The following is a 14,108-nucleotide window of genomic DNA, read 5'->3' on the forward strand; positions in this document are numbered from 1 at the left end:
TCTTAAAATGCATCCAGGAGAGCGTTTTAAGCCAGTACGTAGAAGGTCCCACAAGAGAGGGGGCGGTCCTGGACTTAATTTTAGGGAATGAAGCCGGGCAAGTGGGAGAGGTATCAGTGGGGGAGCATTTTGCAGATTGTGATCATAACTCCATTAGATTCAAGGTTGTTGTGGAAAAGGACAAGGATGGGCCAGAAATCAGAGTTCTAAATTGGGGGAAGGCTGATTTTAATAAGATCAGATCTGATTTGGCCAGAGCGGACTGGGAGCAGCTACTTTTGGATAAATCTGCGTCAGAGCAGTGGGACTCATTCAAGAAGGAAATAGGGAGAGTACAGGGCCAACATATCCCAGTAAAGACAAAGGGTGGGACCAACAAATCCAGGGAACCCTGGATGTCGAGGGATATACAGGATTGGATAAAGAGAAAAAGGGAGGCTTATGGCAGATACCAAGGGCTCTAAACAGCAGAAGCCCCAGAGGAGTATAGAATGTGGAGGGGGGAACTTAAAAAGGAAATTAGGAGAGTAAAACGGGGGCAGGAAAAAACATTGGCAGGTAAAATAAAGGAAAATCCAAAGTTATTTTACAAGTACATTAAGAGTAAGAGGATAACTAGGGAAAGAGTAGGGCCCCTTAAGGACCATAGTGGTAATTTGTGTGTGGAACCAGAAGATGGAGGTAGGATTCTAAATGAATACTTTGTGTCGGTGTTCACAAGTGAGAGGGACGACATGGGTATGGAAATCAGGCAGAAGGACTGTGATATAATTAAAGAAATTAGCATGGAAAGGGAGGAGGTTCTAAGTGGTCTGGCAGGCTTAAAAGTAGATACATCTCCAGGCCCAGATGAAATATATCCCAGGCTGTTGAGTGAGGCAAGGGAGGAGGTAGCAGGGGTGCTGGCAATAATTTTCAATACCTCCCTGGCCACAGGAGAGGTGCCAGAGGACTGGAGGACAGCCAATGTGGTACCGTTATTCAAGAAGGGAGGAAGGGATAAACCAGGGAACTACAGGCCAGTCAGTCTAACCTCAGTGGTGGGGAAACTATTGGAAGCTATTCTGAGGGACAGAATTAATCTACACTTGGAGAAGAAAGAATTAATCAAGGACAGTCAGCATGGTTTTGTTATGGGGTGGTCATATCTGACCAATTTGATTGAATTTTTCGAAGAGGTGACCAGGTGTCTAGATGAGAACAATGCATTTGACGTAGTCTACTTGGACTTCAGTAAGGCTTTTGATAAGGTCCCGCATGGGAGACTGATAACGAAGGTAAGAGCCCATGGGATCCAAGGCAATTTGGCAAATTGGATCCAGAATTGGCTGAGTTGCAGGAAGCAGAGGGTGATGGTCAAGGGGTGTTTTTGTGACTGGTTGCCTGTGTCCAGTGGGGTTCCACAGGGATCGGTGTTGGGTCCCTTGCTGTTTGTGGTATATATAAATGACTTAGACTTGAATGTAGGAGGGTTGATCAGTAAGTTCATGGATGACTCGAAAATTGGTGGGGTGGTAAATAGTGAGGAGGATAGCCTTAGATTACAGGAGGGAATAGACGGGCTGGTCAGATGGGCTGATCAGTGGCCAAATGGAATTTGATCCAGATAAGTGTGAGGTGATGCACTTGGGCAGGACAAACAAGGCACGGGAATACACGATGAATGGTAGGACACTGGGAAGTACCGAGGATCTGAGGGACCTTGGTGTGCATGACCACCGGTCCCTTAAGGCAGCAGGACAGGTAGATAAGGTGGTTCATATGGGATACTTGCCTTTGTTAGCCCAGGCATAGAATATAAGAGCAGGGAGGTTATGCTGGAACTGGATAAAACGCTGGTTAGGCCACACCCAGAATATTGCATGCAGTTCTGGAATTCACATTATAGGAAGGATGTGATTACACTAGAGAGAGTGCAGAGGAGATTTACCAGGATGTTGCCTGGGCTGGAGAGTTTTAGTTATGAGGAAAGATTGGATAGACTGGGGTTATTTTCTCTGGAGCAGAGGCGATTGAGGGGGGACATGATTGAGGTGTATAAAATTATGAGGGGCATAGATAGGGTAGACAGGGAAGGAACTTTTCCCCTTGGTGGAGGAATCAACAACCAGGGGGCGTAGATTTAAGGTAAGGGGCAGGAGGTTTAGGGGGGATGTGAGGAAGAATTCTTTCACCCATAGGGTGGAGGGAATCTGGAACTCACTGCCTCAAAGGGTGGTAGAGGCAGAAACCCTCATAACATTTAAGAAGTATTTGGATGTACACTTGCGATGCCTTGGCATACAGGGCTATGGGCCTAGTGCTGGAAATTGGGATTAGAATAGTTAGGTACTTATTTGACTGGTGCAGACTCGATGGGCCATAGGGCCTTTTTCTGTGCTGTAGACCTCTATCACTCTATGATTCTATGACGATATGCCTGGCCCAAACTTCCTGGAGCTCAGGGAAATGCTTTGGAAAATGCAACCACCTAGGGAACATGGGCTGATTTTAACACACTCAAAATCCATCCATTTGCTTGGAGTTAAAATCAGGCCCATTGCCTGAAAACGCTGCTCCTCTGGCAGCATTGCAACGATCACTGCATTGCACAAGTGCATGTTTCGTGATGACAGCTTGCTCTCAGGCATCTCCTGTCTCACTCATTGCTGTGAATTAGGACTCAGCCACAGTATCAACTCTGAGGGATGGTGTATGGGCTATGATTGTCTAGTGGCTCCCACAGACAATGTTACATTCAAATATCCAATAATTCTAACCCAGGACCCAGAAGCAATATGTTAGCATCAGTTGGTGCCCTTAACATAGTCTTTTGCTGAAGTTCTCACTCTCTGCCCATCTAGCCCACCTAACCACAGTATTTCCTTGGTGCATTTTGAATAACCCGGTGTTTAAGCTGTTGTTAAGCATGAACACCAGCAAAGACCAGTTGTCCCAAATGTGCATACTCAATGTAATTCCATAAATCCCGCCTGTTGCCAAAACCTGATCTTTCTTCCTGTTACGTACATATGAACTAGGAGCAGGAGTAGGCCACTTGGCCCCTCGAGCCTGCTCTCCCATTCAACAAAATCATGGCTGATCCGATTGTAACCTCAACTCCACATTCCTGCCTACCCCTGATAACCTTTCACCCTCTTATTTATCAAGAATCTATCTAGCTCTGCCTTAAAAATATCCAACGATTCTGCTTCTACCACCTTCTGAAGAAGAGAGTTCCAAAACCTCATGACCCTTTGAGAAAAAAATTTCTCATCTCTGTCTTAAATGAGCAATTCCTTATTTTTAAACCATAACCCCTAGTTCTAGATTCTTCCACAAGGGGAAACATCCTTAAATGTTTCACTCGAGTCACCTCTTACTCTTCTAAACTCCAGCGGATACAAGCCTAGTCTATCCAACCTTTAATGTTAAGGCTTCTTGTTACAGGTCATGCTGGTTCTCGTCACTTAAATGTTCTGTGACAATTTACATGTTGTAAATTAGATGTAACATTTCTTTATATCCTGAAAATGGATGAGTTGTGCAGTTTGCAATGTTGGATTGTATTCCTCAGAGATGTTAAATTAACCCTTAGAATTTATAGCTGTAGCTAGCTACAAAACTTTATTCAAATATCTCACTGTCTCCCTCTGTGAGCCAGTTTTATCTGGTGATTGACAAGTAGAGATGATCAGAAACACCCACTGACAGAGATTCCAGCCATGTAGAAACCAGCTATCCACTAAAGCTGTGGAATAAAAGATCCCAAAGAAAAAGGAGTGTTTGTTGGAGATATTAGGATTCATGACAAAATGTTTGATCAAGGAAGTAGGTTTTAAGGAGCATCTCAAAGAGAGATGCAGTGAGGTGGAGAAGTTTAGGGAAGGAATTCCAGAGCTTATGGTCCAGGCAACTGAAAATGTGACCAGCAATGGTGGAGTGATTAAAATCGGAGGTTGGACAAGAGGCTGGAATTGGATATCTCGGACAATTGTAGGGTTGAAGGGAGAGGGCGAGGCCCTGCAGAGATTTGAAAATAAGGATAAGAATTTTAAAATTGAGGTGTTGCCTGGGAGCCAATGTAGCTCAATGAGCACAGGGGTGGGGGGTGGTGAGTGAAACAGGCTGACAGGTGCTTTGCTGCAGTTGTACAAGTATGTAATTAAAAACAGGAAATTCTGGAAATGCACCGGAAGTTTATCAGCATCTGAAAGAAAATACAATGGAACATTTTTGTGGAAATGTGCTGTCAAAACAGTTCCAACCTGAATTCTCTCAGATATTAATTCATCTACAGCATTCCAGTAAATTATCCTTTTAATTTTCAATCTCTAAAACTGGCAGCTTTTCCCTCCACTTTGAAGTGTATTGATATGGAGACCAAGTTAACTCTGTCCTACACACAGATTTATCTTATCTCCTATTGAACACAGCCACAGAGGTTACTGTGGACTTCAGCATAGAGAAGTTAGAGCCTTCGAGTACCCTTACTGAATGGTAGAAAATATTTAGATTAATACTTCTGATTAAAAGGTGACAGTATGATATGGCAAAAGCCTTTCTCCAACATTTTGCATCCTCCACATCTCATTGCAGGTTTTGACCTCTCATATATTCAGAGAACACAACAGATCTGATAATCTTTTAAATGAAAATCAAATCAACAAAATTGGGATAAATCAGGCACAGCCCCTAATTCAGGTCAGCTATAAAACCAAGGACAAAAGTTTAAAGGAACCTTACAAACTTTAAACAACAGATCTGATAGCCCAATCATTACTTGATAAATTCAAGTACCTTGCTACTTGTCTGGTTAATTTGCCTGATTGGAGTAGAGTTTATCCTGCCCTTTCTCATTTATCTTTCATTGCCCCTGAATAACTTGGCTCACTTTTCATGCTTTTTGAATCCTCCTGTTTACTTTTCAGCTGTTAATGGGTGCAATTGTTACCAATATGGTGAGGATGCTACATCAAGTGGCTACAGTTACACAAGCCAGACTAACGAGCCCTCACTGAATTTACCCACAACAATCACCTAGTAACTGAAGCAGACCATAAGCAGCCTCCCAAAGTTTTACTTCACCCCTGTAGACCTGACAGCGAATTCAGAGCCATCCCTGTACAACACACCAATACTTTATAATATATAATATACACACAGAAAATGCTGGAAAAACTCAGCAGATCCGGCAGCATCAGTGGGGAGAGAGAAACAAAGTTTAATGTTTTGAGTCTGTATCGGACTCCTCCACATATGCTGCCAGACCTGCTGAGTTTTTCCAGCATTTTCTGTTTTTATTTCAGATTTCCAGCATCTGCAGTATTTTGCTACAATCAATGTTTTCCTGCTCATCACAGCTTGGCTTCTGCCTTTTAATTTCCACTGCTGTGTGTATTTAATTATTAAAGGATACATTCCGCAGGTAAGGTGTTAGCCTACCTGAGTACATTCACTAATAATCTCTGAGTGTTGTAGGAATCAAATTATTATTTAAAACATTAAGCTATTTAAGGCGCTGCATATTCATATTGAATCTGATAATTATAGATCTTTTCTTTTCTCTTTCTCTCTCCTGAAGGTCCTGAGGACCATTGTTGCCATCTCACACCGAGACAGTGATTCTCAGCAGGGACATAGCCCACTCCTGGCCCTGTCTGACATTCCTATGCATTTATAGAGACGGTCAATAAATAAAAATCAGGGGCAGAACCATGGCTGATTTATTCATCATGCCTCCAACCCTTACCAAGGTGCTGATGTCAATTCCAGCTGGGTAACTGTCAACTGCTGCTGACGTGAAGTTAGCTTTAAAAAAAAGACCAGGATATGAACCTGGTGTCACCTTGGCTCACTCGCTCACTGGAGAAAACCCAGGAGACACTTGCCCTTAAACCCAAAGTTCATTCAAGCGTCAACTTAATATGAGATCGTTTGATGAAAATCAGAGCGAAATGAGTGGGTTTGTCTGCTTGACATGCTGCAGATCTTTACAGCTGGGATCCAGTCTAAGCCAGACTCTGGGCCACCAAGGGGTAGGAATTCACCAATGGAACTGATCATCCAGTGCAGCAGGTAACCAGCAGCCAGTCCAGCACCGCAGGTTTTGGCACAGCCATTAGAGATGAATTTCTAGCCCCAAGTGTTCTTCCTGCATTACAAACTTTACTGTTGACAGCATAATCCCCAATAAATCCCCTTTACTTAATGAAACCTGCTACCTGCTTTGTCAGATTCAGCAGAGTTCATACGTAATTTTCGTTAACGCTTCTTAATTTAAAATAAAGTAACTAGTGAGCCCCACTTACACAGGGAAAAATATTAATGAAAGACAATTGATTGAAAAACAACTTGCCATAGAATAAAAAATAAAATAAAAACAGAAAACTGTGGAAACACTCAGCAGGTCATGCAGCACCTGTGGCGAACGAAACAGAGTTAACCTTTCAGGTCGATGACAGTTCTTCAGAAACATTTACTCTGTTTCTCTCTCCACAAATGCTGCCAGACCTGCTGAGAGTTTCCACAGTTTTCTGTTTTTATTTCAGATTTCCAGCATCCGCAGTATTTTGATTTGGAGTAACACTTCTCAGATTAACTTACAGCTGGTTTTTCATGCACCTTTGTTCATTTAGAAATTTAATTAATTATTGAAAGAACAGCCCCCACTGAACTGCCACTTATACACCCATTAGGTTAATGCAAGAGCTTCAAGTAGAGATTGAGGATAGTGCGTGTTGCATATCACACATGTTATGCTGCGCTTTGGTGACAGTTATGATTTGAGAGACGGAATGCTACTTGATTTTCTCATCACCAGCCTGAGTTCGATGTCAGGGAGGCTGCCTTGCTTGGTCTGTGAGCAGCCTTCGTCCATCGCTGCCAGGTGCAGGTCAAACCGGAGTGATGTGGATTTCTTCCGGAGGTGTGGATTATCTTTGAAAAAGGAGCATTCCCACTCTTTGATAACCTCGTCCACTTTCTCTGTTCTGAAACAATCACAAGATTATTGAGCAGACTTACTGACTGACTCCTGGTTTGAACATGTTAGCATTGATTACTTACTTGAGGCAATCTTACAGCACAGAATGAGGCTGTTCGGCCCACTGTGCTCCTGCTGGCTCTTGGAAAGAGCTATCCAATCAGTCTCACTCCCCTAATTCTGAAAATTACGGCCCCTCAAGGATTTACCCAATTCCCTTTTGAAAGTTATTATAGAATCTGCTTCCACTGCCCTTTCAGGCAGTGAGTTCCTGATCACAACAAATAACTGTGGAAAACTTTCTATCTGGTTATTTTCCTAATGTTTTAAATCTCTGATCTCTTGTTATTAATTCTTGTGTCACTGGAAACAGTTTCTCCCTATCTACTCTATAAAACTGTTCTGGGCACACGTGGAGTTATTGTGAGCAGTCCTGGACACCGCACTTTAGGAAAGATATATTGATGTTGGAGGGAGTGCTGTGTACATTTACTAGAATAATACCAGACTACCAAAAGTTAAATTACAAGGAGAAATTACACAAAGTAGGGTTGTATTCCTTGGAATTTACAAGGTTAAAGGTTGATTTAATCAAAGTTTTTGAGATATTAGGGGGAAGAGATAGGATAGATGGAGAGAAACTATTTACACTGGTTGGGGGTTCTAGGAGCAGAGTCTAAAAATTACAGCCAGGCCTTTCAGGAGTGGAATTAGGAAACACTTCTGCACACAAAGGGTGGTAGAAGTTTGGAACTCTCTTCCGCAAACAGCAATTGAAGCTAGATTCAAGGGACTGAATAGCCCCCTCCTGTTACTATGTTCCTCACCTCAAACTTTGGGAACCAAGTAGTTCGGGGTTGCTATTGGCAACTGCTCACGTTCAGATCTGTCAGTCATTAGCCTATCTCCTGTTGTTAATCCGACTGGTCAATAGTCACTGATATAGCAGTATAGCTCAGACAATCCAATGACATGCACCCCTTGACATCTGAACAAAGATATCTTGTCTTTCACATACACCTTTCCATACTTTTAACTGTGGCTCAGTGAGGAGTGCACTCAAACTCTGAATTATGAATTCAGAAAACCTTGTAATCAGGCTTTCACATTCTGCTCAAGAGACTTGAGCACCTAATCCAGGCTGACACTCTTGGTTCCTATACTGAGAAATGGCAATCTTTTGGATAGGACTTTAAACAGCGATCCCACCGTACTCTCTCAGGTGGGCCTAACAGATCCTGTGTCATTATTTTGAAAAGGAGAAAGGGTCTTCTCCCTGGTGTCTTGACTAATATCTATCCCTTAACCAACATCACTAAATCAGTTTATTTGGTTATTATTGTGTTGCTGTTTGGGTAAAGCTGCTCTGAGCCAATTGGTTGCTGTTTCCTGCATTACAGCAGTTCAGAAAATAATTAGTTACATGTAAAGCACTTGAGGACATCCGAGGTTGTGAAAGACAATATAGAAATGCAAATCAAGTCTAGACTTGTGCTGACACCTTGTGCACTGTTCAGCAGAGGGTCAGTGCCTGCAGTCCCTTGGGCCCTCAGCTCTATTGTGTTTGTCTAGTGGAGAATCTGTTGTGGCACTTCCACAGGGAGGAGGGCAACATTCTTTGAGAAAATAAAACTTTGAAAGAAACGTTGTTGGGGAGTTTTGCATTTGTCTTATGAACACGAATTAGCCTTTGGAGTTTGTCAACATAATCCATATAATATTGTCTAAAAACTGATAATTTACAGCCATGTCTGGTAAATCTCAAAGTTCTGGCGCTATTCACAATAACTTCCCAAAGTACTAGAACTTGATATTTATTCCTTAGTAGTTATCATTTCTCTAACAAGTAAGTTGACTTATGCTGGTTCTACAGATTCAACAGCTCCCCAGTAATTTACCGTAATGGTTATTCTGTGACCTAGAGACTTGCTTCTGAATCAGAAGGTTGTGGGTTCAAACCCCACTCCAGAGACTAAAGTACAAAATCTAGATTGAAGCTGCAGCCCAATACTGAGGGAGTGCTACACGTTCAGAAGTGCCAACTTTTGGATGAATCTTTAAACTGAGGCACCAACTGCCCTCTTGGGTGGACCTAAAAGATCCCACTGCACTATCCTGAGGTTCTCCCTAGAGTCCTGGCCAATATCTACTCCTCAACCAATATCACTAAAGAAAACAGATAATCTGATCATTATTACATTATTGTTTGTGGGATTTTGCTGTGTGCAAATTCACTGAAACACTTCCTACTTTACAAAAGTGGCTACACTTCAAAACTATTTCATTGGCTGTAAAGCACTTTGGGCCATCCTGAAGTTGTGAGAGGTGCTATAGAAATGCAAGTCTTTCTTTATTTCTGCAATGTGTGTCACTGTAGACAGTGAATACAATAACCCTTTAGAGTACCCACACTGTGTTCCATTTCCTTTAACTCACTGATAACTGTGTGTCCCCTAAGGAAACCCAATATCACACGTTTTGTTTGGAAACAGAAGCCAGCAGCATCATACAGGGTGAGGTAGTGTAGGGTTTATTTTGCTGAAGTAATAACCTGGAGAATGTGAGTTCAAATCCCACCAGGGCAGGTTGAGATTTGAAGTTAGTTTTTAAAAACCTGGAAATAACAAGTTGCAAAATCCAACTGATTCGCTAAGTCCACAGGGAAGGAAACCACCTGCCCTTATCTGGTCTGGACCAGTGTGTGACTCCAACTCCACAGCGACATTGTTAACTCAGAAACGCCCTCTGAAGAGATGCTCAGACACAGGCTTTTGCAGAGTCAATCCAGCCTTTCCATGACTCATGGTTCAGGGTCCCTCAGAGGGGTCATGAACCATAGTCTGGATTCTGGAAGCTTTTGAAAGGTAAGTTCAAAAGGTCTTATCCGTGCCCTCCCTATCTCTTTACCTCCTCCATGGCTCCCTTTACCCCTCTATGCCCATTTGCCTGGTATGCATGATGTACAGACTAATGAACCATATGATAACAATGGCAAATGTTGAAAAGCTGAGAAAAAAAATCACCCATTTAGAAATCTTCTTTGAAAAAAATTGCTGTCCCTACGGCCCTATAAAAGTGTAAACCTGACATGGCAATTATAGTATCAGTAACAGAAGCTTTAATCACTTCACACTTCTTAATCTTGTCCAAATAAACATATAGATATTGACAAAAGAGATCACAGAAAAAATAACCTATTATAACCAAATAAAGATGTCAATCAAGCAAAGTAAACATTCCACTCAGTTGTCAAAACAGAATCCCTGCTGAGTTAATGCATTTGTGAGTCTTGTAGCTCAGCCAAGCATTCATGATGAGTACAGGTGGGAGTTCCCAGATGACTTTCTAACCAGCCCACCTTAGCGCACACCCACCTGTGTGGCCACCTATGATCTGCTTCCAAGGTCAGTGGGCCCGGCTCTACCCCATCCCTGCCCCCGTCTCCCCAAAGGGAAGACTGGACATAACAGGGCCCTCGGGCTACCGATCTCAATGGTGAAAATCCAACGCTCAGTGTCAATTTGCTCAGTGTAAACTGGTAACTCGGTGAAAAACTATTGACATCTCATACTCACAATAATGAGGAATGGACAATAAGTGCATGAATAAAACAATTCAGCAGCAATTTTATTTAACTTATTCAGTGCACTGTTAAGAATGAAATAAAAATTGTTGTACTTACTGAATTTTGCCATGAGCTTTTGAACTTGCAGCCACTGAGTTGCGACTTAAAATCTCTTGTGTCGCCACCATCTCAATCCTCTGCTCCAAGCGGTTCGCGATGGCAGAAGCTGCTGCAGAAGCTCTTCGATCAAACCCTGTGGATCAAGTCTTTCAAGAGTCAGAATCTCACCAGCTCTGCATCCATTATCACAAGGAGATGGTGTCTTGTTTTGGATTGGGGGTCTGGATAGATAAGAATGCAGGAGCACCCTGCTCCCCAACACATGAGGTTTGGTTCCTATGAAATGACAGCCTCAGGTGTGGGGGGAGGGGGGGGATGGGGGAGTGGGGGTGCTGAGCTGGGATTGTCCCAACAACCCTCACTGAAATTTTGATTAAACTCTGAAATTAGCCCACGATTTCTGACATCCGTGGGGAGAAGCCATTCACATTACTCGGGAAGCCCATCTCAAGAAGAGAGGGGGAAATTAGCGACACAGTTTTGCAGAAACACATTCGACTGCTCTGAGTAATTGGTTTAAAAATGACAGTTTTCTTCCTGTTTATGCCTGGGAGCAGGAGTGTCACTAGCAAGCTCACAGTTACTGCTCATCTCTAATTGGCCTGAAAAGATATTCTAGCAGTTAATTAGTGAGGGTGTGGGACTTGGGTCGTATGTAGGGCAGGAGGTATCAGCGTGCCAGATTTCTTTGTCTGACGTACATCAGCGAACTAGTTATGTTTTGTGATAATGACACCAACTTTCTGCCCAAAAATGACCAGATTTACTTAATTCATTTCACAACTTGCTGAGGTGGGTTTTGAAATCTCAAACAATGAGTTCTTTCTCGGGGTCACTAAAGATGTGCAGTAAATATAGCATTATCAGCGATGCCCAGCCCCACGAATAAATAGAAACAAAACAATAATTCTTCAGCCAGTTACTCCTAGCTGTTGGGAGCACAGTTTTGCAAAACCGTGTTGCTGGCTTCCCTTCTCTTCCAGAGAGGAGCTTCCTGGCCAATGGGAGTAACCGTTTCCCATTGAGATCAGAAATCGTCCACTCCACGCCATCATCTATCAGGAAGAGCAGGTCCTTCACAGCTTCTTCTGAGAGATCATGGTGTGGGGAAATGGGAAGCAGTGTAGAATGGAGAAAACTGGGCCCAAAGAGCCACAATCTACATCAATCTTTTGAATGAAGGGACCGAGTGGATTGTAGCCAAATTTGCTCACAATACTAAGGAGAGCAAGTTGTGAGGAGGATAACAAAGAGTTTGTAAAGGGATAGAGATAGATTAAGAGGGTGGGCAAAAAATTGGCACATGAAGTTTAATGTGGGAAGATGTGAGGTTGTCAACTTTGGCAGGAAGAATAGAAAAGCAAAATATTATTTAAATGGAGAGAGACTCTAGAATGCTGCAGTACAGAGGGATCTGGGTGTCCAAATCACAGCAAGTGAACATGCAGATACAGCGAGTAATTCAGAAAACAAATGGAATGTTGACCTTTATTGCAAAGGGGCATGGAGTGTAAAAGTAGGGAAATGTTGCTACAACTGGACAGGGCTTTTGTGAGACCACACCTAGAGTATTGTGTACAGCTTTGCTCTCTGTACTTGAGGAGGGAGATACTTCCACTAGAGGAAGCTCAGAAGAGATTCACAAGGCTGATTCCCAGGATGAAAGGATTGTCTTATGAGGAAAGGTTGAGTAGGTTGGGCCTATACCCATTGGGAGTTTAGAAAATGACAGATGACCTTATTGAAACATGTAAGATCCTAAAGGAACTTGGCAGGGTGGATGCTGAGAGGATGTTTCCCCTCATGGGGAAATCCAGAACTAGGACACACAATTTAAAAATAAGGGATCTCCCATTTAAGATGGAGATGAAGAGGAATTTCCTCTCTCAGAGGGTGGTTAATCTTCGAAATGCTCTTCCACAGAGAGCAGTGGAGGTTGGGTCATTGAATGTATTCGAGGCTGAATTAGACAGATTTTTGATCGACAAGGGAGTCGAGGGTTAGCAGCTACAGACAGGAAAATGGGGTTGAGATCACAATCAAACCAGCCCCGATCTAATTGAATGGTGGAGCAGGTTCGAAGGCCTGAAGGCCTACTCCTGCTCCTAGTTCTTATAGCTTATCTTAAGCCAATGTCCACTCGGGAAAATATGAGATTCACTCTTTGTCTCATAAGGCATTGTGCACACTGGTGTTTCACAAATGCATAGTCACCCAGGTTAGATACAGAGTAAAGCTCATCTTCACTGTCCCCATCAAACACTCCCAGGGCAGGTACAGCACGGGGTTAGATACAGAGTAAAGCTCCCTCTACACTGTCCCCATCAAACACTCCCAGGACAGGTACAGCACGGGGTTAGATACAGAGTAAAGCTCCCTCTACACTGTCCCCATCAAACACTCCCAGGACAGGTACAGCACAGGATTAGATACAGAGCAAAGCTCCCTCTACACTGTCCCCATTAAATACTCCCAGGGCAGGGACAGCGCAGGGTTAGATACAGAGTAAAGCTCCCTCTACACTGTCCCCGTCAAACACTCCCAGGGCAGGGACAGCACGGGGTTAGATACAGAGTAAAGCTCCCTCTACACTGTCCCTGAGATGAGAACAGCTAGCCGTATGCCTTGGGCACTGGATTATAGATGCCTAAAGTAGATATTGGGTTTTATGTTTGGACGAACCTCATTCACAAGAATGTGAAACAAGTCACTGGTCACACTTACCCGAAGGGAGGGCCAATTCTTTCCGACTGAAGCTGCTGCAGGATGATTGATAGCCATCAGAAGTAGCGCCAGAGAGCCTGAAATGTAGAAAACATGTATAGGTAGTAAAATTATTTGTTTAGTGTCAGAGGCAAACATTTCCTCTTCAGCATCGTTGTGTTTATTGCCAACCAGCAGCCTTGGTTATGGAAAGCTTCTCATCTTATATATAGCTAAACTCTGTTTTCAGAAACATCACTGACACCGACACAGGGGCTACAAGTCCAGGATAATTAAACCAGCCACTCTGAGCAACACATATTCCAGCTAGTGGTTAATGAGCATAAGGATTAATACTCTATCTATTACAAACTAGCTGAGTAATAATCTCTGGGTCATTTCCCAGTACCAAACCTCTGAGTTAAATTCTTTACATCCATTGCTATTGAAGCGGCATCTTATTTATTCAGCTTTCCAACAACAACAACCTTTACTTATATGGCACCTTCAATGGATATCCCAAGGATGCTTCACAAGGACACTATAAAACACAATTGAACACGGAGACATGTAAGAAGATAACAGGGCAGACAGCCAAAGATTTGTTCAAAGAATTGCAGTGTCTTAAAGGAGGAGAGAGAGGCAGATGGTGGAGAGGATTAGGGAGGGAATTTCAGAGTTTCAGGCCAAGACAGCTGAAAGCTAAGGTGGAGCAATTAAAATGGGAATGTTCAAGAGGCGAGAATGATATGAGTG

The 14,108-nt window shown here is 42.9% G+C and overlaps 1 protein-coding gene across 1 annotated transcript in view; it reads right to left on the reverse strand.

Moving 5' to 3' along the window:
• Positions 1-6,662: 6,662 nt before the first annotated feature.
• krt222 (keratin 222) overlaps positions 6,663-14,108 on the reverse strand; it is a 40,719-nt gene continuing 33,273 nt past the window's right edge. The window contains exons 5-7 of the mRNA XM_041173785.1: positions 13,374-13,450; positions 10,647-10,782; positions 6,663-6,971 (exon numbers count right to left, since the gene is read on the reverse strand). Coding sequence (XP_041029719.1) covers positions 6,758-6,971; positions 10,647-10,782; positions 13,374-13,450 — 427 coding nt within the window. The 3' untranslated portion in view covers positions 6,663-6,757. The remainder of the gene's footprint in view (positions 6,972-10,646; positions 10,783-13,373; positions 13,451-14,108) is intronic.

Source organism: Carcharodon carcharias, chromosome 23 (assembly GCF_017639515.1).
Source record: "Carcharodon carcharias isolate sCarCar2 chromosome 23, sCarCar2.pri, whole genome shotgun sequence".
Classification (NCBI taxonomy): Eukaryota; Metazoa; Chordata; class Chondrichthyes; order Lamniformes; family Lamnidae; genus Carcharodon; species Carcharodon carcharias.